This window comes from Dermacentor andersoni, chromosome 6, assembly GCF_023375885.2.
Source record: "Dermacentor andersoni chromosome 6, qqDerAnde1_hic_scaffold, whole genome shotgun sequence".
NCBI lineage: Eukaryota > Metazoa > Arthropoda > Arachnida > Ixodida > Ixodidae > Dermacentor > Dermacentor andersoni.
The window spans coordinates 28,376,773-28,404,192 of NC_092819.1; the positions used below are offsets into that span (position 1 = coordinate 28,376,773).

Consider the following 27,420-nt stretch of genomic DNA (forward strand, 5'->3'; position numbering starts at 1 on the left):
CACAAGTGTGAATTGATGTCAGCAATGACGCACATTGGGCTTGCTCCTCCCTAACCAATGAATCCACCAGTGAATTTTGGCGCACCAAAATTGTACCAGTAATGTCAGTCTAAGACACGGTCAAAACCACAATCGCTGAATCCATGGACATTGAGTAGTTATGCTGGGTGATGTACTTGTAATTGTACTTGCACTAATAATGTGAAATTGTCAAATTGTGCATAATCATCATCTCTAATGGTGTAATGTCATATACCTAAACAGTTCTTCGTGACAACATGCGGTGGACTTTTCGCTTCAGAAAATTAACATGGTTTGTGAATGCCCTTCTACTGTCAAACAACAATGCTTCGCATTACATAGCGCTTAGCTGGTGTTGTGGCTGCCAAATGTGCGTTGTTGCTATTGTAACATCACGTCATCGTTATGGCTCTAGTTTCAATTTTGGTCGAAGGTTTTTCAGGACGGTCCCTGCAAAAAAGTTAGTGGTGCTGGTGATGAGTGCAAACGCTTTGTTGGCTTGGTGACAAAGCCACCGAGCTAGGCCTTGTCAAAAATCAACCTACCCCAAAACATAAAAATGCTGTCAAGTTACCACTTTCTGTCCTAGTGCTAGAATTCTAAGTCCATCTGCATGTTTACCTGCAGTGCCAATTTGCATGTGAATTTTCCCTCATTTTAGGAATGTAGATTGTAACTCTTGCACTTATGCAAAAATATTTTGTGAGAAGCACTGTGCCAGCACTTTGCAAAAACATGCTGCTGCTGGCACCAGACTGCCATCACCAGTTTTCATTGATTGGTTTACTTGATGAATCATCTCTAGGGACAAAACAGACCGGAAGCTTTTGGTTCTCCCTGACCACTACCTGGCAATATTTTTCCATGACAGTGATACTACGAGATGAAAGTGGCTGTGTGAACAAGGCCAAATAATAACATTAAATTAGACTTGCAGTGGAAAGTGTTATGTTATCTTTAAATAACTTAGTTAAATAACTGCAACATTTACTAAAAAGCTGAAGCCATATCCTCGATTGATCAACTTTTGGCAGTAGTATCGCATGACATACGGCATTCACCATGACACATCCCAGTAACAAAAGTGTTTATATCATGACGTTTCTGCCATCAATCATGAGCCAGGAATTCAGGAAAATTTCTTGTCACTAAGATGTGTGGCACCTGCTTTCTGTCGTGTCTGGTCTTGAAAAGAAAATGTCCCCTTAAAGGGGCCCTGAACCACTTTTTATCGAAGTGGAGAAAGACATTTGAAGTGAAGTTAGGCTATTTCACAACCACTTTGCTGCAAAAAGTACTTCAATGCATTCAGCAGGAGCGGAGTTATCGGCAATCAAACATGGCCTCAGCTGTGCTCCCCTTCCTCCTCCAATGTCTTGCAGTGCAAAGGCTATGGCGAAGACGTCACCGCGACGTGCAGTTCAAATTTCCGATTTGGTGCCTATGCCGTGCTAAACTTAAGCCAAATGCGGCTGTCCTCAGTGAGCCGCAGTGCGCTTAGCCACTGGACTCGTGGCGGCACGTCGCGGCGGCCACGGTGTAGCCGAGCGCAGCGACCAATAGCAGCCGCGTATTGGAGTGTGCTTTATGATGAAATAAAGCATACAGAAAAGAGCGAGGAGCATGGGGTTTTTGAAACGAGAGAGTTTGAGGAAAAGGTGACTTCGCGCTCCGCTTGCGAGCTCCACGGACCACGTATGACAGCAGAACTTGGCTGAGATGTTCACAACAGCGTATGCTACCCGCGGACTATGTTATTTCACTAAGCCCGAGGGGTGGTTCAGGGCCCCTTTAAGTTTCTTACACACATGAAGTTAAGGCACGGCTGTGCTTTGCTTGTGAACAGCTAGCGCTGCAGTGAGGCACGCACAGCCAGCAGAGGACGGATGCATGGATGCTTACAAAAAAAAACTTTCTGGACATACGTGTTCCTGAAGCACAAAGAATGGTTGCAGTGGAACTGAAGAACAGACTTATGCATAAAGCTGAGGATAATTGTCTACGTCATGGAAGCAGTGAAGGTTCTCGCTTGGTATCACACCGCCTGAACATGCTGGGCAGACGGAGGAGTTAGCTTTGCACTTTGTGGTGCATCTGCCACTACATTTTCGAGTTGTAAATGGGCATATTTTGTCACTGTTATTATGTTGTTCGCTGGTTTCTATCATCAACCCATTGCAGCCTGTCACAACACATACTCAGTAGTGGATCTGGATCGATTATGGATTGTAGGTGCACGGTGCTCTCATGCTGAGGCTCGCGACACTGTGACTCGCAATGCTTGGGTGTCTGGTTCATATCCCCAGCTGTGACATGGTGCATTCAGACAAAACAAGCACCGCAAGCTGTTTCATAAAAACCTGCTCCAAGTCTGCCACCATGGCCAAGCAAATTCTTGGGATGTGTTTGTTGCTGAAGTTTGCTGTGTAATATAATACATGATGTGAGGAATGACCACATTACATCTTGTAGCATCTTGCTTGCTCAGTACACGCATTGTGTCAAAAGATGTGCTTTCCACAAGCCCTGATTACATCAAGTGTGGCATTCTATCACAAGAAATTAGGAGTTCCTCTTAGCTTTTTATCTGGTCAGCACGCTTAAGGACACGCTGTGACATCCATGACATAAAGTGTATCTGCCCAAAATTTTCTTAGTAACATCCACTTCTGCTGTTTTAGGCAATGAGTGCATGGTGTCTCTGAATGTAATCAAGGAAATAGTACCCAATTACAATTTGGCATTTTGAGAGATATGACTAGCAAAATCTGTTATTTGGCCTCTCTTAACTGCTTTCGCATGAAGCTGTGGTCACAGTAAGGCCGTAAATATGCCCCCGCATCCGTATTTTCCCTACACAAATTGTTTGCGCCCTTCCTCATACAAATAACTGGTTACTTGCATGCATCCTCACCCGGGTTTGGACAACAGTCGGTGCCAAAGATGAAAAATGGAAGGGAGTCAAAAAAGAGTTGCAGTCGAGTGAAAGGTTTCCCACATTTCCCTAAAAAGTAGGCCAGATCAGTAGGCGTATTAAGTTTTCCTCGAGTCAACTTGCAAGTCTTTCTGAAGCTACATGTTCCTTGCAGGAAGCGGAGCAGCAGCGCAGTGCTCGGCAAGAGGCTGCCCTGGAGGCTCTGCGAGAGCAGCTGGCATCTGAGCAGGCCAGCCGTCAAGTTGCCCAGACTCAGCTGGATTCTGCCCAAGGAGACAAGCTAGGTGTGCGGGCTCTTTACTGACTATATCTACTATAGTCAGCTCTTGGTAATTTTAGCTCGGTTATATCAACTTTTTGATTCATTCAAATGCAGTGGAAAATCCTGGCGAGAAACCATACGTTTGGTTACAAAGGAGTGCTCGTTTAGTTGGAACGCGAAAGTTGTGCCAGTTCAATTAATTCAACCCCCGCCTGCACCCACTCGTGCGTCCACTGGTTAATAAAAGGTTGCAAACACAATAAATTCAGCAGGCAGCACTAATGCGTCTCTAGGTGTGAAGCTGGTTACTTTTCTTTTCAGATCGATGAGAACATTTAAATCCCACACTGAGGCAGCATACAAACCTGTCAGCACTCTTTGCGGCATGCTGCTGGAGTTGCACTTCAAGAGCAAGGCACAAAAGACGTTACACAATACTTCAAGCAATTAAAAATGATTTGAATTCATTCATTTTGCCACCGTTTGTTCATTTGGCCTTTTGGATAATTGGACCAAATCTTGCGGAACTGCAACAGTCAAATGAACAGTACTTGACTGTATAAGATGGTCCTTTGTTTCAAGCCATTCGACAGCGGTGTCTGTATGTTTGTCTGATTATGGTAATTTGTTTAAGGGGGATGGAATCAACTAACAAATGTGGATAATAAAAGGGTGCTCACAAAAAATAAAAACCACGATAATGTACTATGCACTCATCAGATTTCTTTAGTCCATGCTCATACTCTTCTTTGTGTCTCAATGCACAGAGCTGGAGGCCAAGTTGGAGAACGCCCTGGATGAACGGAGGGCCCTGCTGGATCGGTGCCTGCGAAGTGAGGGTGAAGCTGAAACGTTAAGAACAAATGCTGCTGACTTGAGGCGCCGTCTGGATGACTCCTTGGCCGCTTTGCACGAGCTGGGCCGAGAGAACCAGCTGCTGCAGGTGCGTTAAACAGCTGCGTTGTCACAGCAATCATGACAGTTTGATTTATTGTACTGCAGGATGAACTGCTTCTCCAAAGCTATTAGTTACTCCTTTTACATGCTAATTGCACCTGTGCAATAACCACAACTTTCCAAGTATACTACACCTGATCTCCTACTGGATCTGACATTGCTTCTCTCATCTTGACAACTATCATTTCAATCTGACAAACAAATATTAATCTCTTCTATGCATTGTATTTTCTGTCCAGACAAACACCTTTCTCCACTTGCAGTCTGCACATGTCATCCGTTTGGTTTTTGTTTTTTTCATTCTTTGCATCACGTTTCTTCTAACCCATTTATGCAACACCCATAATATTCCATTCCATCAGTTGCTCATTAAAGTGTTCTCAGCTTTCTTGCGTACTTATTTACAGCCCCAGAGATGAGGGCACTGACATAACACCAGTCATATAGCACTACTTGTATAAAGCAGCACTACATCATCACGAGATGCCTCACCCTCAGTAAAGATTTTTAACCCAAATGAAAGCTGGGGTGCTAAAAATGGCAAACAGAACACTGTTCTTAGAAGTAAATCGACAGAATATAATGAATTTAATGATTTTCTCATAAACTGCCACACATAGCAGCTGCGCTGCAATACACAGGATGTGACAGCAATGCTACTGGACCTCGGATACTGCTGTGACCTCGAAAATCGTTCTGTGCAATCGAAGCGATCTCAGAGGTCACACTGCTGCACTCACTCCTTTTCTAGTGACATCGCCAGCCATCACCGCTGGCCCGCTTGCTCATGTTGCCTGCATCTCAACCTGTACAAAGTGCTACGAATGATGGCAAATGACACGCAATGCGTAGCTACTTTGTGCCATAATCTTACAGCATACGATGATTCAGGACGCATGGGACAGGTGTGTACTTCGCCTAGACCTGGTGTCTTGCATGTATGCCCGTAAGATTTCGTATACAGTCAAACCTCAATATAACGAACTTCGATATAACCAACTTCAATATAATGAATTTCTCTATATAAAAAAGTATTTCTTTTCATAACCGTTTGTCATAAAACATGATCTATCTGAAACTCAATGTAATGAAGTGTGCTTGTATGCTATTTCAATATAACGAAATTTCGCTTCTGCCGCAAAGGAATGCCGAGGTAATAAATGGAAACTTCCCCAGACGCAGATGGTCAAATGATTGAATTCAAAACGGCTGCTTGCAAACTCACCTCTCAAATCGCACGCGGTATGACAAGAGCGACCACCGAAGTGGAGGCACATTATGTTCCGTATAAAGTCCAAGTGCGATAAGATCCTAGCGTTGGCCCATGCACGTTGCGCTGTAGGTGTGAGCGAAAGTGTGCGAGGGTAAGACAAGAAATATGGTGGCTTCAGGAGTGCCGCCTTCCCACGCGAGCAAAGGGAAAGAGGGGGAGGGGAGTGAGCTCGCGGTAACGCGATCAAGAGCGCACGCGAGGGGCAGGTAAGCTGTCACACGTCGCGATTTCTGGCGCTCATCTCCACCGTGGCTGCGCATGACTGTAAGCGTGGCTGAGCTCATACGCAGCAGTGCACCCTGCTTTAGAGGTAATCTGCAGCGTGTGCAAAGAGTGGGTGTGCTGAGATGGCGTGGCATCATGTAAGCTGTCTTCCCACGCGTTTAGGTTGTGTAATCTCGAATTTCGGTGACCTACTGAATCAAGAGGCAGACCAAGCATTCGCTCTCCGCTGCCGGCGCGTTTCCTGATGGCATCGTCCCAGTGCGGGCGATGCTATCAACCGCGGGGCCGAGTGCACGCGAAAGCGTTGGCTGGCTTCGCTTAATTGGCACCGCCGATGTGAATATATCGTCGACATGGCATGAAACGGTATCATTCGTCGCTGACTTCCAACTTCAAAATGAATTGTTTTCTCATTCAAATTTGCTCTTTTTGATTGCCCGATAATTTGGAAAATTCTGCGGCCCCTTTCTATGCAAGAAAAATTGATAGACGACTCTACTTATTTGCATATAAGATCAAATTTCAATACAACAAATTTTCAATATAACGGAGCAAATTGCCAATTTTACCTACTTCGTTATATCAAGGTTTAACTGTACTCATCAATAGGCATAAAACAAACATTTTTGGAGAACATTGTCTTGTTTTACACAAACATTGTTAATAAACGCATGCCTGTGCAAGTGGCAGACACGGTGCGTCACTAACTGACAGTTACGCACGTCGTCATAGAGGACTTAATTTTGCCGACACAATTAACGTTTGTACAAGTATGTCACACATAAACAAAGACAATTAGTTTGTTTTTTTTCGACATCACTGGTACGAAGAGCAAACATGCAAAGCAAGGGAGACACCTCGCTTCCATGTGCTCTCACGCCATGGCTGCCGATCTTGCCAGTGGTTTTTAGAACAGGCACAATTTTGACATCGCCTTATTCTATTAGTTGCTATTTCATGTCAGAAACAAATTGTAGCCAATTTTTGTGCTGATCTGAGTGGTGATAGATGCGAGTGCCTTGGCTGGGGTAATTGGATCAGGCATGCTAAAGCTGCCGGCTACGTAGCAGGCAACTTCACACGCATGCTGTGCTGCGTTTGGCTGTAGCCGTGCGATCACTCCCGCCGTCTTATGATGATACCCAGGCAGTTTGTCGTTCCATCAGCATCTAATCTGACACCGCATCCAATCATAACTTGTTGGAAATTTCTGGTGTGTGGTTGCTGCACAAGTTGGATGCCAGATCGTACCTTGTGTCTCCTTTGTTTACGTCAAAGTCACAATCACCACTTAGGCCGTCACTTTCCTTAGCATTTGTGTACGTATACACTCACAAGTGCAAGCTCTTGCGTTTCAGCGAGATTCTTTTTTTCTTTTTTTGCCTGTGCTCACCCTGATGATGTATGTTCTTCCTCTTTTAGTCTCTCCTTTACCATATGCAGGATAGCAAACAGGATATCTTTATTTGGTTAACCTCCGTGCCGTTCCCTTTATTCCTCTTTCTCTCTCTCTGCGCTCACATAGCACCGCACAAGGTGTGCGCACATCAGCCAAGCTATGCGAAGCACTGGCTGGCAGGGGTAGATATTACGTCATGCCCGTCGGCACGCCACCCCACGTGGCCTAGCTTGCAGCCAGTGCGTGCTCACATAGAGTTTCCTACAATAATTACTAGAGGGAACTCTGGCGCTGCAGTTGTTGTACCACCATGGGAATGATGGGAAGTACATGGATTTGTCTGATCTTCGTGCTTGTGGATTCAGACGTTCTTGTGGCTTTGTATATATTACGCTATGTAAATCTTATTGCTGTAAGTTTCAGCGCAATCTGTACTCTTCGAAATGAAGAAGACGCCATGAACACGCAGAATTGCTATTAATTGCAACGATTGAGCTTGTCCAGGTGGCCAAATCGAAACGCGCCAAGCGTCTCGGTGCACTGGCATGCCTGCGATAAATTCATAAGGGCATTTCATTAGCTTGTCGATGCATGCGTCCGTGATTTAATGGTTTCAATATCAGGCTCCTGTGCTAGAGTTCCTGTGTTTGAACCCTGCCGCCGGACAATTTTAATGATGTTTATTTAATTATTTATTACGCAGCACATTGTTGAAAATGACGAGTTTACAAAGTCACAAAGCCGTTTCAAGCCAAAAGGATGAAGTTTAGGCAAATCCATGTACTTCCCATAATTCCCATGCTGGTACAACCACACTTATTGCAGCTCCCATAGGCACTAACACCAGACTTCCCTCTAGTAATTATTGTATGAAACTCAATGCGTGCTCATACAGCTTTGAAAATACAGCCATCTGTTAAAAAGTGTGCTATGATCATTGTGTACTGGAATAATTGTATCCTCTAAGTGCAATGCTTCATTTTTGCGAAATTTGTTTCAAATTTTCATTCAGTATCTTTAACAAACACAACATGTGTGTAGCTGAATTGAAACAAAATAAAATGTACTGGTTTGAAACTGTTGGTTTATAGACTAAAATTCCAGAGCACTCAATTAGTTCCGAGCCATAAGTTCTATGTTTTTACTTGTCATAGGTGTAAGATAAAATATTTTCTAAACAAGTAAATAGCTTTTATTTAGTGTGTAATGTGCAGTAATAATATTTACACTTGGCTGCAAAAGTTCATGGGTCGTGGAATCTGAAAAACACTGAATTTTGTAGCAGTTTGTGACCATAGCTAGTAAAATCACACTACACCATGTTGTTCGCATACACTAGGACAGGCTGGAAATCCGAATGCTAGGCTATGTTTCGAGGTGGAGGAGATATTCGGCATTCTCTCAGATCCCTCAATTTGTAAAGTTTTGCAGGCAAGTGTTTCATACTACACATGGCAGAATATGACCGGATATGCAACACGCTTTGTCTGTGTCCCAAGAAATTGAGAGGTTGGCTTTCCTGTGCGGCTCAGTTACCTGGCTCTTTAACTTGCTGCATATTGAAGGGTGAAGGGAGGTAGGTAGGAATCTCGCATTAATATTCTGAACATAGTTTCGGTTCCAAAGCAGCGCACTTTCTTGGAAAGGCGGCTTCACAAAAAAAAGGGTTGTGTTATACTTGTGCGAATACGGCACCTTTGCAACTGAGCACCTTTTCGCCAGACGTGCAAATAACAGCACTGAGTACATGACTCATGACTTGACTAAACGTGACGAAACTGTGAATGCCTAGACATCACACCAATTTAGTTTCGTTGCAGACAGTGAGCCCTTCGATGTCAACAGTACGGTATCACAACCATTGCAAACACTCTTTTTCATATTACGTTTGAAGACTTGGAATTTAGAATTTTCAGAGAACCACTCGACGAGCATGTTGGTGGCCAGGGTGGCTTGCTATGTTCCATGCAGCTGTGAGAGCTGCTGTTCCTGAGGGGCGGGATTCTCAGGCGATCACTTTTGGAGGTGCTATCACTTTCATGAGATTCCATGTAACTCAGCACAGAACGTATCTGCGTATACAGTTGAAAACGTTTCTGGCGCTATGCTTTGCTTGAAATGTGTGTACAGTGCCAGGAACACCGTTGGCCGTATCTGCCGACGCATCCGGTGTCGAGTCACAGGAAATCTCGTGAAATGATAATATCTCTGAAAGCGATCACCTCAGAATGCTGCCCCAGGTGTCTGTGCAGAGAGAGCTTATGTTCGAAACCGAGATCTATACTATATCCCTTGCAGATAGACAACGCCAAGCACCACGGTCGGAAGTGGGCTGATGACTCACAAGTTACTCACTGCACAGGGTGTAAGAAGCTCTTCACCGTCACCATCCGAAAGGTGTGTCTCTGTCAAAACAAGCAACTTCTCCGGGCACTTTACAAAAGCATGTGTTCATTTCATGACCACCTTCCTGTTTTGACTGTACGAAGAGAATCTTCAGCATGCCATTCACTGCTCCAAGAATTTTTGAAATGTTGTTGGTACTAACTTTGAATTCTAGAAACTAGAGATGTTCAATTTATCAAATACGGTAGGTCCAGTTGAATACAGTATGGTCCAGTCCATGACTGTCTTTCATTAAACTAACATACATATGAACTGGTTTTTTGATGTTGAAAACAGGCTAGCGCATTGTGTCCCACTGACTAATCACTTTTACCTGTGTACCGCATCTTGCAGCACCACTGCCGAAACTGCGGAAACATCTTCTGCAACGAGTGCTCAGCAAAAAGTGCAGCCACGGCGTCGTCCAGAAAGCCCGTCAGAGTGTGCGATAACTGTTACAGTGAACTGACCAAATGAGTGATCCCGCAAAACTACTTCCAGAAGACATATTCATTGAGACACGGGTGCCTGTCGAAGACACGCAGCACAACAGGATATAGCGTGCTCTTGTCTATGTGTAGTGCAATTTGTTTTGCGGCCAACTTTTATGCAGATGTGTTTTGCAGAACTGCTAAACATCGTGTATTTTCACAATTGGACTCGTGAACGCAGTGCATTTCGCATCAAGTGCCATCTTCAGTCCCTTCTATGTGAAACTGCATTCAGTGGCTTGCCACCTTTATTATAACAGGGACCTTGTCCACATAGAATCAAATCACACTGTGAGCCTGCATAGAAAAGGTGACGGGTGTAGCTTTACTAATCTCGTCAGACCAATTCTTGGGCAAGCTAATATATAGACATTTGTGCTTCTGCCTGTAGTCACGTGTACTTTTGTTATCTGGTCAAGTTGACAGATTTGTTGCAATGAATCTTTTTTCTTTATTTTAGCTGTAGAGTAAAATTGTGTAATGAATAACATCGAATGTTCCAGCTTGTCTGAAATGCTTGTTGGCACATATAGTGTACGTGAACTATTGACTTTTCTAGACTAACCAAAGAAGAGTAATTCGCATTGTAACCTTGTCGAAACAATTTGTGTTTTTGAATTCTGCCTGAAAATTTCTGATTGAACCCTCTGTCATAAAGTGTATAGAAAGTTAATTTGCCTAATAAAAACATGTAAGGAAATGATGCCAGGGAAATATACAACTGCTAGCAATACAAACTGTTTTATTTGTAGGCAAAGCCATTGTGTTAGCTTGAAATTATTGTTTCATTAAGATTACCTGTATAAATGTTTAATTATGCCAAAATATTGTGCTAGTTTTAGTTTAGCAGGCTTCATGTGTTTGACACGGGAGGAATGTAAGCACCGATAGGAATAGGAAAAGGAAGAACAGTTTTCATTTGATGATACTAATGGCCAGGTGATTGGACGACAGACCAAACACTTGTCTATGAACCATCTGCCTAGCATTACAAAAATAATCTTCTCATTTGACTTGTTTTTATTGATTACTGCGAATAAATTTCAATATTAATAGAGAAGTGTTGTTAACACTAGTAGCTTCAGGTGCATGTTGATGATCTTGCTCTAGTAAGGTAAAGATATACTTAGGCACCGTGGTATTTTAGCACTATCTATTTCTGCCTTTTGCTTGTTTCTTGCATGTTACACATGCAACATGCAAAAAGGTTTTTCATCTTATCAGAAGCCTTTTGTGTGATATACTAGATCTAATTATATATGAGACAGTGCAAACACTGGTTTGCGTAGGTCTTATACACACCAATACGCGTACCAAGTATAACTTGCAATTGCATTTTGCATAATCAGATGTCTTGGAGGAACACAACACAAAAGAGGCTTCACGAACCTATACAAACACTATAACTTGCTATCGCAAGTAAAACACTGTTTTGCCTTGAAGAAGACAAGTCCATTTGTCGAAACGTTGGCTCCTGCATTCACCTTGTTCACGTTTTGCTCATTGTTTTGCTGATTGTGAGACTTTGCTGCACTAGAATTAATGACACACCTCTGCATCGTGTGGTTGGAGATTAACGATTCAGACCACTGAAGAGGTTTAATGCCCTAAGGTAACACTAGGGCTATGAGAGATGCTGTAGTCAAAGACTAACAATTTAAGACCACCTAGGGTTCTCTGACAAGCAACTAGGTAAGTGAGCATTTTTGCATTCTGCTCCCGTTGCAATCAAAGCCAAGACCTCGTGCTCGGCAGCATGCTGAGCCAACAAAGCTGGTGAAATATTGCAGCAAAGATGCGTTTGCAATGAATCTTACGAAAACTAGGGGTTTGTGAATATTCGAAACTTTGAATATGAATCAAATAGTCCCTGCTATTCGATTCATATTAGCTTCAAGAATCCCTTATTCAATGTTGTAAAATTTTCATTTCTTTCAAATATATGAGAGATGGTAACAATTGCAGTCTTAAGGGAGACGACAATGGGTGTTAGGACTGTTCCGAATGATTCTCTTTCAGGATAGCTGTGGTTGTTGCAGAGACACAGAGACACCAGTTTCTGAGTGAATGCACGAGGCAGATGACTTCTGCTCAATAATTTCCTGTCATGAAATTAGAATAGCTCACTTTTAGGCTGCCTATATGTCAATTTGTTCTCAGCCATTCTCGCCATGCTTGCGTACCTTTAAAGCAACATGCGCTGGAGTGGTATTGCACGTCTCTCCTTCGGTGAACACAATTAGTAACGCCGTTTCCTTTTTTTCGTTACTTTAATTGCCATGGTGGCCTTGATTATTGAAACTGGCTGCTCATCATTTACAAGCTCTTCGGTTTCCAGGACGTCCATTTGTGAACAGTATTACGAGCATATGCAATTGCATATAAGCGAAATTTCTTTTGTTTAGCAGACTCTACACAAACTCATTTCATGTTGCTTTAAAAATGAGAAAGTAAGTCATTATTTGGCGGGAATTTTTCGTGTAGTCATATTTCATTTGGAAACTTCGTTATTCGAACACCCCTAATTAATATCAAACACTAGTATGTATGCTTCTAGTGTTGCCACGCCACAGCTGAAGAAGTCTGACAAATGCTTTTCCAGCAAGGCCTCACTGAAGCATATTAAGAAAATTTTTACAAACTCTGATTGCCCTGTTCAAATATACATGTGAAACAACATTCTCTCATCAGGCAACCACTAAAGACTTGAGTAAAATTTCTTGCATTTAAGGAGAAAAGGCTCAATTCTATTGACTGTAGGCAGCAAAAGCTATATTTATGGCCTCAAATTAAAAAAAAAAAACATGACAAGCTTAAAGAAACTGTATCAAGAAGTTTTACAAATCCCTAACTCAGTACAAGAAGATATTGCAGTTTGTAAGCTGCATCTATGCAAAGCTGACAAATGTGATGGACCAGTTTAGACCTTGCATGAAATTATAATGTTTATGCGGATTTTTCAAAAGTCCTACTTGCAAATTATTAGTATATTTCAGAGTGGTGTATAATACATCAATCTTGATACTTCGATACTTGCGTTTATTGAAATTTTTTCAATTGTAAGAATTTATGTAAAAAGAAAAATTGGCCTAAATTAAAGACTTACTCCCCACAGCTAGTAGATTTGGCTTTAACTACAACAGGCCTTATCAAATTTGGTGCTGTGGAAGCTGAGCAAAATTATTTTTCCATTTATTCAGATAGTGGTGATTCAGATTCAGTGCTTGAGGAATAGCTGCTTCTCTAGCAAAGTGGTTTCCTTTCAGCTCATTTTCTTTCTGGGTGCCATCGTCATAAAATAATTTTTTTTTTTTGCTATTTGGAGTGGTGCTAAGTGCATCTTTACAATGCTTTTATTTGAATGCAGAGGTTGCACGAGACAATACTTCTGCCACCTACAGGTCAGCTATACCAAGCTATGCTTTATAAAATGATGATGTAACTTGTGTATGTCATTAGAGCAGGTGAGTTAATATTTTTAATGAAGGAACATAGTATGTGTACAATAAATATTTAATTAGTATGTAATTACAACAGGTGTCCATAAAATGCACAGAGTCATTCTCATTCCACCTTGATTTCTATGGACTCTCCAGCACCTTCACATAAAATTATGTAAATTTGATGCATTTATGAACAGTTTATTGTAATTTGTAGCTGAAGGGACTAACACTACTTCGCCTTTCTGGCAAAACTGCAGCCTCTTTTTTTTTTACAGCGAAGCTGTTAGCTGCTCATAGGTCAGTATTTTTCGCGTCCGCATCCGTGGCAAAAAATGTGGGTCGATCCCAGAGATAGTGCAATACCGCGCGAACCCACAGCCGAGGTGAGGCAGGCTTCAAGCACTCGGAAAAGTGAGGCAAGAAGTGCATACATTCTTTGGAATCGCCTATACAACATACAGAACAGTATTCATTTCAAATAACAAGCACAAAACAAACATCCGAACCACAAAATATATGATAAAGCGCTCCTTGAACAATGCGAAGCACACAGCGCTCCCTGCATGTTTCCTGATAAAGACTAGTGTTGCGCAAGCTGCCCTGGCCCTGCAACGTGGGGAGTGAAGTCATTGTCGTTTCGTATATAAAAGAACCAGCCTAGCAACTGTTGTTGCAACACCGCTATGGGTAGGCAGTACATACTTGGGACTCCCGAGGAGCAACGTGAATACGAGTAGAGCCAAAGGGAAAAGGAAATGGCAATATGACCAGTGGCGGCGTGCTGTCATAATTGACAGCATGAGTACTGCGGGTCCGGGTATAAGTGCTGAGCATGACTGCTATTGATTCTGATTTCGAGTGAATCCGGCTTGGCCTCATTTCGATCACTGAGGGAATTATACATATTTATAACCTCTGCATGCAAGTGACAAAGTTTCCATTCCTAATAAATGCTGTAGACTATTAGAAGATGTTTTTTTTTTTCATGAGCCTCTAGCATTGCCTATTGAATAGAGAAGCAATACAGAGACATATCATTCACATACATTCCACACGCCGTTGATAAAAGACTTTGCAGGTTTTTTTCAGGGTCAGCAAAGAATGTAAAGCAATTAAAAATGAGGTGAACATAAAGCAACATATTTATTTTCTAGAAATAGGCTACTCATGCCATTAGGAATAATTGTTAGTTGGCTAGCTACTTCTCTTTAAAAAATATAATAAACTTTGTTCTGTGCATACAGGGTGTCCCAACTATCATGCAAGATTTTAAAATATGCAAATGCCACGTGGGTGTACAGAACCAAGGTAATGTTTGCCGTTGCTTGGAGATACTTGAAGATTTTTTTTACATTCCACTCCTAATTAAAGAATTAGCCTAAATTAATCAACTTCTCAGATATAATTACATGAAGTGTCAATGAGAAAATTGTAGAGCAACATGAAAAACTCCCGATACAGCTTTCTGTTGCTCGAAATATGCTACATAAAAGCGCTTTTCCAAACTTAAAAGCAGCCCACAAATACACGCAAAGTTGCTCTGCAACTGATTGCTCAAGGCATTTTGCATGTATTCGCAGGCTTCTTTCATGCTCAGAAAAGCACCTTTATCTAACACATACTGAGCAACAGTAAGCTGTACCAGGAGATTTTCATGTTAACTGCTCTAATTTTCTCATTGACACTTTTCACAAGTTTGCACTTATGTAGTGTGTTGCATTCATTCAAGGAAAAAAGTGTTACAGCGTCGCATTTTAAAGAGATGCAAACTTGACGAGACTGGCCAAATAATAAACTACTTTGCCAAAACAAGACAACAAATTCATATGTAGGCTGCCGAAACATAATTTCTATCAAGTGGCTGGAAATTATTGAGCAGAAGTGGTATGCTGCTTGAGTTTGCTCAGTAACGTAACTGGTGCCCCTGTGCAACTACCTCAGGTCTATACTGTGGTAGAATAATTTGAAAGGCCTCGCTTGCATTGGTCACTGTTCCTCAAGACTCCAATAAATCGCATCCTTTGTATCTGAACAGAAATGAATATTCGTCCTCTTGAATAGCAAATTCTCATCAGAGTAGCAATGACTATACAATCTTGACAAATTTGAATATTTGCATAGCCCTAGTTTTAGTAAGGGGCTTCCTCTCTCCAGCACTAGACCTGATAACCAGCAAATTGCAAGCAGGCAGCCATGCAATACATATGGTAAAGAATGACAAGAGAGTTCGTAGTGGTTGGCTACAAATTTTGACCACCTATGTAATGCTCAGTACATAAGCATTTCTGCTTTTTGCCCTAATGAAATGTGGCCACTGTGGCAGGTAATTGAATCCACAACTTTCTGCAGCAGAAAATGCTATACCCACTGAGCTTCAATAGTGTGCCAGAAACATTTTTTTCAGGTGCACAGAAATTTGCATGTAGCAAATAAACTTTTAAATACCACTGCACTTTAGAATTCCTTCTACAAATGTTCGCAGGCATCAAGGATGATTCTCTTCACACAGGAAATACCCAGCCTTCATTAAACAATTCATTAAATATCTGCCAGAGTGTAGTGCATACAGTAGTCAATGTGAAAAGCGGATGAAGGAATCCACCCCTTGACACAACTTTGGTGTTCAACAGCTCGAGTCTTTATTAGGCACTCAAAAGTTCTATGCTATTAACAAAACAGCTAGGCATGAATGTTGGCAGCCTGCCCACAACAATGCACTCTCATTAAGGAGACACTATACGCAAACATTGAATCAACCTAAAATGACAAAATGCATTATAGTAACTTCACAACATTTGTTTCAGGCCAAGAGATTCAGTTGCACAGAAAATTGTAAATAAAGTGGTCACTGACTACATTTTTCATGATCAAACAGGTCATTCACAATCGTTGTCTGGTCAAATGGATTGCCTGCATAGTTGCCCCAGTGAGTCCAGGAGTCATTCTCCATCCGGTACTACTGCCTGCTTCAAGTGAATCATGCATAGTGGTTGTGCAACTTGCTTGTAGAAAGTGCCAATAGAACAGCATGAAGCAATAGCATCAACGAGTTCTCTAGTAAGTCCAAATCGGCCTGGACAAACTACATTTAAAGGCATCGCAATGAACCTTGTTTTTTAGTACCAATAATCTACTACAATTCAGCAGTTTAAAATGGAACGTGTTGCAGGATCTGGTACTGGTTGTTCAAAGCAGCAGCACTAATCCAGTATTTCGCTTGCATTTGATGTCACTTGAAAAAGCTGGTTTAAGGAATGGACTCCTTTGTGCCCCTTGCAACAGCGATCGTTTAATGAAACGCTGATCAATTGACGAAATAAAATTTCAACTCCCAAACTTCCAATTTTAGTTTGACTCAACATTTGCCTTTGGCATCCCTTCAAGACACTTGTGACCCTCTCTTGTGCGCTGTGAGAGGGGGCGGTGCAGACTGCGGAGGCAAATTTCTCTTTCCAGTGCACGCCGCGGATGAGAAGCGCGCTGCAACCAAGGAAGGAAGAGCCTGGTGCTGTAATAAGGCAACAAATTTATTTTGGCATGCTCCACAAGTACATCACAGCAGGGGGGGGTGGCCTAGCTTGCTAAACAGCCGGAGGGGAGGACTCCTAAAGCTGGGCTGCTCCACGGGTCCAGGGAGAGCAACACTGTGGAATGTGTCATCTCTGGCCAGCACGGGGGGCATGTGCAGAAACAAAATGTACAGCATGCACAAACACTCCGCAGCCTCCTGCGCAAACACGCGCCCTCTCTCACACATAAATAACCTCTGGGGGGAGGGAATACTGCGGGGACTAGCCGTCTGTCGCTCCTCTCGGGCCTGGGGGTCCGCACCTGCGTACAGTGCAAGTGTACAACTTTGTCAGCCTTTCATTTCCCAGGTTGTAGAGCGTTTGCTTAAGATGAATAAATGAAACATTGACAGGAGATGCCAAAGACCGAATGACTGATTAGTGGTGTTTAACGACAAGGCAACACTGGAGCCATCAGAGACTGAAATGGAAAGCTCTATTAATTCTGATCACTTGTTTTTCTTTTTTTGATTTACATCTAAACCTAAGTACACAAGTGTTTTTGCATTTTGCCGTTGTTGAAATGCAGCTGCAAGTGGACAGGAATCGTATCTGACCTGCTCAGCAGCAGAATGCCATAGCAGCATGTGTCAATGAACTTAATGGTGCAATCTGGTTGCCCATTGCAAAGAACTGCTTATCACACGAAAGACAAGCACCTTCATGAACACGTCTAGTAATGTCAGGGGCCACAGTGTCTAAAGGTATTCAGTGCAATGCGGAGTAAGCTTCTGCAATTCAGTCATAAAAGTTCACAGAACTTTTAGATGACTGCGGCAAAATTCGATGACAATAGTACAGAAACTCCAATATGGAATATTTCATCTGCCCAATAGATAAAATCACGAGGATAGCAAGTACCATTGTCTAACAGAGCGACACTCAAACAATAATGAACAGTAGCATATTTTAGCAAAATAAGTGAAAACTTCAATCCACAAAGCAACTAGTCAGACAGCCTTACCATTGCTGCCTTAAAGGCATGGCTTACCTGTAAGGTTTAGTGCTCTGCAAAGGTTCGCAACAAATAGAAAGGAAGGAAACTGAAGGGTTCTATGCACAGGAGATTAGAATATTATCTTGCACCTCCAATAAAACTATGTATTTTGAAGGAGTACGGAAAACAAAATTTATGTTTTTTTTTGTAAGGATAGCTGACAAGTGAGGCTTCAATTCCCCAATTGCGCAGTAAACTATGAATTGTACTGATTGCCGGCTGTTGACCAGAGATCAATGCGCCATGAAAACGGGGCTTGAGGTCATGTGATATCAGTGGCACATGGGCTACTGACACATGGCACATGACTACTGCACTGCGAGCATTTCACTGGAAGATTAGATAAGAGAAGGTGAGAAGGGTACCATGGATTCCTAGGGAAGTGACAGCAGAGGACCAAGCTTGCCCTGTGTTTGCAAGTGCAGAGTGAAACGATGCACCATGTGCACAGCTTTCGGTGACACTGCCATTGTGTGGCTTGCAGCTACTGCAGAAGTTATTGCTACTGCATTAGTGTTATCAAGGATGACTGATCTGTACCAGGGGTTTGTGATACCACATAGCCACTATCTCCTATTTTCATGATGTAAAGATAAGCTGTTAACGCACTATGCAAAAAACTGCACTGGTTTCGCTATGCATACTGAACTGACCGTATTAAATGATTCCATTTTTGTCTGTTGCACACTTCAGGAATTCTGGAACCATACTATCATTACAGAATGGGAAGCTATCTACAGACCTGCCAAACCTAGATTTTGAAAAACACTACGATGGAAAGCAAAAAAATACTGAAAGTCGTTGCAAAATAATAAAGATTCTAAAGATTAAAAATAAAGTTGGTTCTTTAGTTGCAAAAAAGGAAAGATTCATTTCTGGAGACAACTTATCTTAAATGTGCTGTTACCAAGACATTTTCTTGCAAAGGTGAAAGCTCAACATTTCTTGCACCTTTCACAGCACAGGCATGTCTTACTTCCGCCACAGCTGCGCATAGTGCAGCGGGGTCGCGATTTTGGAGGTAATCTGCGGTGGTTGCAAAGGCAAGGCGACCCGAGATGGATGGTGCCTTCGTGTGTACTGTGTTCGTGCACATCTTTCACACACTGGAGAGAGGCAGCATGGAGGGGAATTTGCTTAACGCTGCTACTGCTCTTCATCATGGCAGCATTCTGACAGCGAGTGTCCGCAGACATCAAGTGCATGTTTGCCAGTGCATGCGTGACACCAATTTAGTAAATGAATGCTTGTACGAGTTTAAACAGCCAATAAAAGTACTAACCTTAATTCATGTAGCTGCCTAATAATTTGCTATCGAAATCAATGCTTCATTTTTTTGAGCTAAATTGCAACTTTTTCACAGTGTGTTGGTCGCATGCAGTTATTTCTGTGGTGATGTAATTGGCGGTGCAACTTAGTATGCACGAAAAAAACATGTTCATTAATTCAGACTATTTTGAAAATCCTGACTATAGAAATTAGAGCCAAAGCAAATATTAAATAGCTTCACATTTGATTGAATATTTGTACAAGCCTAAATGAAATAGAAAATTTGTACTCCAAAATACAAACAAACAAAAAACACACTTTTAGAGAATCGGCAAATCTTAGGGGCTTTAAGTTTCAGGTAAAACTCAACAATTCCCTATTTTACACACCAAACGAAATTTATGAAGACCATGCTAAACCTGATTTGTTCATGAAGTTTACCATTTTGTAAAAAAGTATAAATTTGTCCCAAAGCTAATGAATCCCGCCTACCTTTTGTGAGCAAGTGGACAGGATATATTACAAATATTAGTATATGTTTATGGTATGTGCCTCATTTTCTCTTAAAGCTAAGTGATAACTGGCACACATAAAAATATATATTCAGAGCCTGGTAGCGTTGAGTTGTGAAAGCTTGTTGGCGTTTTAGTAGCCGCGCTTAATGAATTTGACAATGGCAAACTGCATTGCATTTTTCATATGTTGCATACATATAAATGGCAGTAATGCGCTAGCAAGTGAATTAATGCAGCAATGATGTTTCTCTCCATAGAAGATGGCAGCTGTGACAAGAGGATGTTTACCTAACTACATTACTTTCAAAGAAGCATGGGAAATTCACCTAGTTGGTATTTTATTAATTTTGTTGCAAGAGCAAATATGAGCAGTAAAACAGGACTACAACAGACAAAAAGGATAGGCTCAACAGGTCTGAACAAAATGCTAAAAATGCATATGATATTGATAATGTACGTCAGCAAGGACTCTTAAGACAAGGTAAAGCATCTCACCTACAGTGAAGAGGATGCCTGTGTGCAATACTCATCGTACATTTTTCTTTGTTAAATAAGTGCAGAGAAATAAGTAAAGTAAGGATTGCAACACTTGTCTCGATTTGTCGTTTTTATTAATGCTGTTTCTTATAAGTAAAACTCTGAGGACACCTAAGCACTTCTGATGAGTTCTGGATGCAAAAGTGTTAATGACCAATTGAACCCCAATGAGTGGTTCGAGTTAACTACTCGCAGGCAAGCAAGCGCTTTGAGACACTTGCCAAACGCCTCCTAGACAGCGCAAGGCCGATTCACTTCGATCTGTGATATTATACTACCTTACCCAACCGCCATATAATTTAATACGGTTGCTCCAGAGTCGCGGTGATTTTGACGTCACCATTTTCGTCAAACCGAACTTGGCAATGAAAATATCGGCCCAAGTAGCGTGATGCCATAAAAAGAGCGCACAGGCTTGCTTTCTAGGAAGCACTGGCTTAGTCCAGTGGGCAAGGCACTCCATTTCTGAGTGTGGGGTCACAGGTTCAAAACTCACCACTGCCAATGTTTTTCCTTTCGAATGCATTCCGTTTTTTTATAAATGACTTTATAGTGATTACTGAGCCAAAGTTAGTTCGCAGGTGAGAGCTTGCACAGACAAGGAACGTGTGGATAACACAGGCTTTTGAGAGCGAGGGTGACGTGGCATCGCAGCAATGCCCTCTCCCCTCATAACTGGCGCACCAGCAGATGTTCCCTTTCCCCATTCTGCTCCGCTGAGGCACGTACAAGACGTGGCATCGCAGCCAATGGAAATTTAGGTGCTGTTTTGCTGCTACAGGCATCAGCTTTTTCACTCAATGGGCCATTTAATGCTTTCGCATTAATAACGCCTGACAACGAAGATTTGTAGAGATGAATTCGTCATGTGATTTGCAACTTTTTGCCATTACAAGTTCCAGTGAAGGATTTCCCTTCTTTAAATGAAATGTTTATGTCCGAAAGAACACCATTGTCTGTATTAAATGTTCATAAAGGTTGCCAGAAAAATCCTGGACTTAAGGCAGCCAAACAATAAAACCCCAACTTTTCAATATAGTTAAGGGAACGAAGAAGTGTACGTATATTCACAGATGGCTTTTAATGGTGGAGCCAACATGCGTAGAGCAGCAAAAAATCTAAACTCTTCTTTGTCATCTCCAAGGCCCCCACAATGTCTTCTTCCCACAATTAAAAGCGAAATGTCCTATCTTGAACGGTTTGGCAAATGATGCATTGTGGTCCTTGTGTGCATGTCTGAGATTTTCCCTATATTTGCTGCTTTTTCAGTGAATAGATAGATTGGCGCTTGTCCTACGTCACTCTCCTGCTCGTGATTGTCTTAGTTGGCGTGATCGCTTAGTTCTTTCCTAGTTTGATTACAGACTGTACCAAAGCCCCCCAGTGGAAAAAGCACCTTATTGGTGCGGCTCATCGGTCCGAGAAAGTACAGTTTGAGGCGGCTGATGTGGATGATGTCAGAGAGAGGTGAAGGCACAGTGGCATCCAGTGGAGACACTTCGTATGTGACAGGGGTCACCTGGAAGAGGATGCGGTAAGGGCTGTAGTATCGCGGGAGGAGTTTTTCCGAAAGACCAACACGGCAAGTTGGATACCAAGCTAGCACAAGAGCACCTGGTTTGCATTCCACATCGTGATGGCGCTGGTTGTAGAGGCACTTATGGCGTGTCTGAAGCAGACAGACGAATGCAGGCAATCTGGTGTGCTTGAGTCGCTGTGGCTATGGCATCCCGAGTGTACTCTGTTGGCGAGTCGAGTGTGGTCGAATAGGAGATAAAACGGTGAGTAGCCAGTCATGTCGTGGCACGAGGAATTGTAAGCGAACGTGACAAATAGTAGAGCAGTGTCGCAGTCACGATAATTGGAGGAAACACATTGTTAGCATGTCAGTTAATGTGTGGTTCAGGCGTTTGGCAAGACCATTAGGTTGAGGATGATAAGCGGTACTACGCTTGTGTTAAGTAGCACATTATCATAGTAAGTCAATGACTTGGGCAAGAAAGTATCTTCCGCGATTGGTGAGAAGTTGACAAGGTGCACTGTGGCGCAAGATGTCATGAAGCAACAAGTCAACGTCTGCAGCGCAACTGGTTGGTGGGGCTCTAGCAATGGCATAGCAAGTTGTATAGTCCATAGCAATGGCAATCCACCCATTTACATCATTTGATATAGGGAATTGTCCGAGAAGATCAACGCCAACACAATAAAAGGGTCGGTCTGTAATCCAAAGGCTGAAGCAGACCAGCAGGACGCACAGCTGGTCTTTTCCAGTGTTGACACGAATCACACGTGCCAACATAGTGCCAGACGGAGCGGCTGAGATGGGGCCAGATAGACCGTCGCTGAATTCGGTCCTAAGTCCGAGAGACACCAAGGTGTCCAGAGGTCGAAACGTGCAGTTTCTGGAGTACAATCTGTCGAAGATGAGACTGAATGACGGTTAGGAGCTCGGGCCCATAGGGGTGCATGTTGCGGCGATAAGAGGGTGTCATTCTGTAGCATGAACATGTGAAGGGATGGGTAAGACGGATCAGAGAGCAGGCATTTGATAAGCTGCCGTAATAATTTATTGCGTCGTTGTTCAGCACAAACATCTTTCAAGACATAGCGAAAGAACGCAGATCGGTGCGGCATCCGCTAAAGCATCTTGTGCATTGACGGAATGACTAGACAGGCAGTAGGTGTCCCTGATGCAGACGACCCGACTTGTAGACCACAGTGTACATGTATTCCTGCAGCCATAGGGCCCAGCAACCGAGGCGTCCGTGGGATTCTTGAGGAAAGAAAGCCAACAAAGGGTGTGGTGATCAGTTGCAACCGTAAATGGTCGGCCATATATGTAGGGTCGGAACTTGCCCACTGCCAAAATGAGGGCGAGACACTCTCGCTGAGTAATCAATTGCGCTCAGCTGGAGAGGAGGCGGCTGGCACAAGCGATAATGCGGTTGTGCCCACATTGGCGTTGAGCTATAATTGTGCCAATGCCGCCGAAGCCGCTGGCATCAGTGCGGATTTGTCAGAGCGGAAGCGTCAAAATGGGCAAGAACAGGAGGCGTGGTGAGTAGCGTGATGAGGTGCAAGAAAGACGCTTGTTCAGAGCACCAGCAAAAAGGAAAGTCTTTCTTGAGGAAGTCAGTCAGGGGACGGTCAACAGGGGCGAAATTTTCCACAAACCTGCGAAAGTAAGAGCAAAGGCCAATAAAGCTTCGAACATCTTTGGCACAGGTTGGTAAAGGGAAATTCTGCACAGCACAAACTTTAGTGGGGTCGGGGCGAATGCCTCGAGAATCGACAAGATGTCCGAGTGTGGTTATCTGGCGATGACCAAAGTGGCACTTGGGCTAGTTGAGCTGCAGGCCAGCGGTGCGAATGCGAAAAACAAAGAACAGACGGAAGTTAAGATGGGTTGCAAAAGTTGAAGGGAATACAATGACGTCATCCAAGTAGCAGAAACAGATGGACCATTTCAAGCCAAGCAAGAGCATGTCCATCATCCGTTCAAAGCTCGCTGGCGCATTGCACAAGCCAAAAGGCTTGTGCAATGAAGTGATATAGGCTGTCTTGTGTGACGAATGCGATCTTTTCGCGGTCCATTTCATCCACGGCAATTTGCAAGTATTTAGGGGGAAGGTCTATTGATGAAAAATAAGTGCCACCGTGGAGACAATCCAGAGCATTGTCAATGCGTGGAAGTGGATATACATCTTTCTTGGTGATCATGTTTAGATGGCAACAGTCAATGCAGAATCACCAGTTGTTGTCCTTGACGAGAACAAGAGGGGAAGCCCACGGGCTGGAACTTGCCCACGCTGGAGACTCTGCTGCACAAGTTGCTGCAGGAGCGAAATTTCATTTCCCATATCCCTGCCACGTTTCCTTATGGAGACCATGATGAGATATGTTCATAGTAGAAAAAATTTCATTCAGAACCACTTGACTATTCCTTGTGGACACATGGCTTGAGCGATGAGGATGTTCACAGTGAACGGGTTGACTTTTTGATCGCCATCCACCCACAGAGAGCTCCATCCTGCCGTGATGTCACCACAGCTTACACAGTTTTACGGCAAGGCCGTACTCGCTCTCTCGCGTTTGTACAGTCTACGCTCATTACAACGGACCCGCGTACAACAGACTTTCGTATACAACAGACCACATTCAACCTTAGTTTGCTCTACCTATTTTATTAATGCAACGAAGTTTGCTTTTAACGGACCGCGCTACAACGCACTATCGGCCACAGTGGATGAAATTAGCGGCAATTTTTGTCGCTAATCAAGCATATAAATCAAGCATATAAAATTGACTTTTGCCGCGTCGACATGGGCTGACAACTGACTTGCGAGGGTCAGCCGACGATCACGGCTCAATATCGCGCGTGCGAGGGAAGGAGGAAGGCGGGGCAGAAGTGCTACGTCTTCTTTTGTGCACGAGGCATGGGGGGAGGCGAGAGAGGGGATTCTACTCCAGTGGCTCTGCTTACGGTGAGGGTGCCATATTTTGAAAGCGATCTGCGATGTGGACAAAGTGCGCCTAGTAGCGGTAGCTTCATATGCGCTGTGCTTTCAACATTTAGTTCAAAGTAGTGTTGAAACGAGAGAAAGCACAAAGGTCAATTATCTTGCTGCTGCTACCTTGCTTCTTCACTCCAACGTTTTGACAGCAACTTTCTGCGGTCATCAAGTGAGATATGTTCATGTTTATCTGTGCTTGCACGACACCGTGCTTGTTAAATTAGTTGGTAAGCGAATGTTTACAACTTTATACGGCCGATAAAACTACCATCCTACTAATTTGCTATCGCAATGGATGCTTCGCCTCTTGGGTGAAACTGCGACTATTTTTTTTTCTTTTTTAACTTTGGACGTTCACCACTTACTCTTTGCAATATGCGACCAAAGTTTCGGGAGTGAGGAGTTTCGGATATTACAGACTTCTGATAAAACTGACTTTTGACGGATTATCAGGGTCCGTTGTAACAAGAGTTGACTGTATATGCTGACAATGCCGTTGCAATATCTGCATTTGAGAACAGCGAGCAGTTCACCCATACATTGAAGATCAGCAATGATAAAATTCGCCTTGTTGCTTGGCGTAGTCGTTGGCGCTGGCTGTTGCATCATTGCTATAAAAAAATTGTTTTCTTTTTATCATAATGGTTGAAGTAAGTTCCTACAGTTTTGAATCAGCTTTCGTCTGCCTTGCCTGCAGACCTGACAGCATTAGCATCACTGTATCGGGGCGGCCACGGCTGCTGTTCGTCGGACTTCCCGCAGGCTGACATCAGGAAACTCGGCGAATTGTTCTCTATCGGCGGATGGGGTTGGCAACACAGCACGCCAATTTTCGTCTGCGCGTTCCGGTGATTGAAGTGCCAGCAGCTTCTTTCTTTGGTTGCAGACGCAGCTGTTGTATGTCAGAGCATCGCAGATTGACAGGCCCGATAGGCCATTGGCAGTGACGGTTGGCCAATCTTGTCCGTCGGCGCTTCCCGCTGGTAGACGGTGCTTCCCTCTGCGCCTTAAAGTTGTTATCCAACGACTTTTCTTGCCAAACTTATTCTGTGAATGGAACTTTTGTGCTGAACCATGCATCACGAGAGCTTTGGTCTTAAGTGTGTAGATCACTGTACTGGCAAAATGGCTGCCCAAGTGTTCTTTTCGTATTACGACGCGGCAAGCAGATGACGCAAGTCACACTGCCAATGAGATGCCTCCGTGCACTCACATGTGCCCAACAGCAAATAACATCGTGTATTTTACCTCTTTTGTTTCCTTTCTGCAACCAATGAGAGAAACGAAGCAGCAGCAGTGGGATTTTGAAAATGAAGAAATGCTCTTGCAAGCGAGACTAAGAGCATGGCTACCATGCTCACAATATGACAGCTATGCATCGCAAAACTGCAGTTTTGGCATCGCATTCCGTGCAAGCTGAGCATGCACGTGCTCTTTGAAATGCTATTACGAATGAATTACCACTTCCTGGAGTATCAAAATTGGCAGACCAAAGAATGCTCGCACAAACCTAAAATGCCACTCTTAAAAGATTGACTGTTACACCATTTTCCAGTCCCAAAAACTGGTCTCCACCCTTAATGGCAATTTTTCATTGCTTAAAAAGTATTGCTTGCCAGTTTACTTCCAGAAAACAGAAGGGATTTTTCATCTTAATGGCAGGTAGTTTCTGGGGGGATCGTCAACTTGATAATGTCAATATGCATAGCAGACAAAAGCGGGGAACACGCGTCATGTCACTCGGCACCGCTTCGCGCAGTCATTGGTGCCTACAGTAAAGGGTTCTCAAATCGGGAGGCCAACGGCAACATCGCATGATGCAGCTCCGATTAGGAGCTAACAGGCTAGACAGTGTGGCCAATGGTATGGCTATGACGATAAAGTGATAATGGGCCGCAAACTGTTGCATAAAGCTAGTCGCTAATCCTACATGTGACTGATCAGCAATCAGTCTTGACATCATGTGTCAACAGCTGTTAAAGCGACATTCGGGTCATCAGTCGACCAGCCGGTGACTACAGTATCATGAGCATTCGTGCCAAGTTCGGCTGTGTGCTCCAATGTGGGCAGAAAGCCCCCAATGACACGAATGTGTGTGTGTGAACAGTGAACTCGTGTATTTGATTAGATCAGCATGCTTTCCAGTGGCTAACCAGCCAGATCTTCATACATGCTTTCATGCTTTCCACACGTGCTACTTTTGTTGTTTGCTTAGCATTAATAATTTTGGTTGGCCTGGTTGACCTGGTCGAACCTGGTACCAATAATAAAGATTGCACGCTGTGGGAATGTTGCGGCCATGAAGGCACCAACCACTGCTGGGTCATTCACTGAAGGTACCGATATTCGGGAAATCGAATTACAGTTGAACCTTGATATAACGAAGTAGGTAAAATTTGCAATTTGCTTGGTTGTATCGAAATTTCATTGCGTTAAAATTCGACCTACGCAAACAAGTACAGTCACCGATTATTTTTTGTACACGGGGAAGGCCCACAGAATTTTCCTAATTATCGGGCAATCGAAAAAAGCGGATTTGAGAAAACATTTCATTTTTATGAATATGGGCGTCGGCGATGAATGATACGGTTTCATGCCACGTCAACGATATTTCACATAGGCAATACG

General features: G+C 43.2%; 2 protein-coding genes across 8 annotated transcripts in view; one reads left to right on the forward strand and one right to left on the reverse strand.

Annotated features, from left to right (window-relative positions):
• Positions 1-11,008, forward strand: part of LOC126521436 (uncharacterized) — a 30,598-nt gene extending 19,590 nt beyond the window's left edge. For both annotated transcript variants that reach the window (XM_055066016.2, XM_050170134.3), the window contains 4 exons: positions 3,111-3,240; positions 3,986-4,161; positions 9,371-9,469; positions 9,812-11,008. In XM_055066016.2, coding sequence (XP_054921991.2) covers positions 3,111-3,240; positions 3,986-4,161; positions 9,371-9,469; positions 9,812-9,934 — 528 coding nt within the window. In that variant the 3' untranslated portion in view covers positions 9,935-11,008. The remainder of the gene's footprint in view (positions 1-3,110; positions 3,241-3,985; positions 4,162-9,370; positions 9,470-9,811) is intronic.
• A 5,892-nt stretch (positions 11,009-16,900) lies between these two features.
• Positions 16,901-27,420, reverse strand: part of LOC126521425 (phosphatidylinositol-binding clathrin assembly protein LAP-like) — a 40,240-nt gene continuing 29,720 nt past the window's right edge. For all 6 annotated transcript variants that reach the window (XM_055066014.2, XM_050170118.3, XM_050170119.3 and 3 more), the window contains one exon: positions 16,901-17,222. The gene's annotated coding sequence lies outside the window, so the exon portion shown is untranslated. The remainder of the gene's footprint in view (positions 17,223-27,420) is intronic.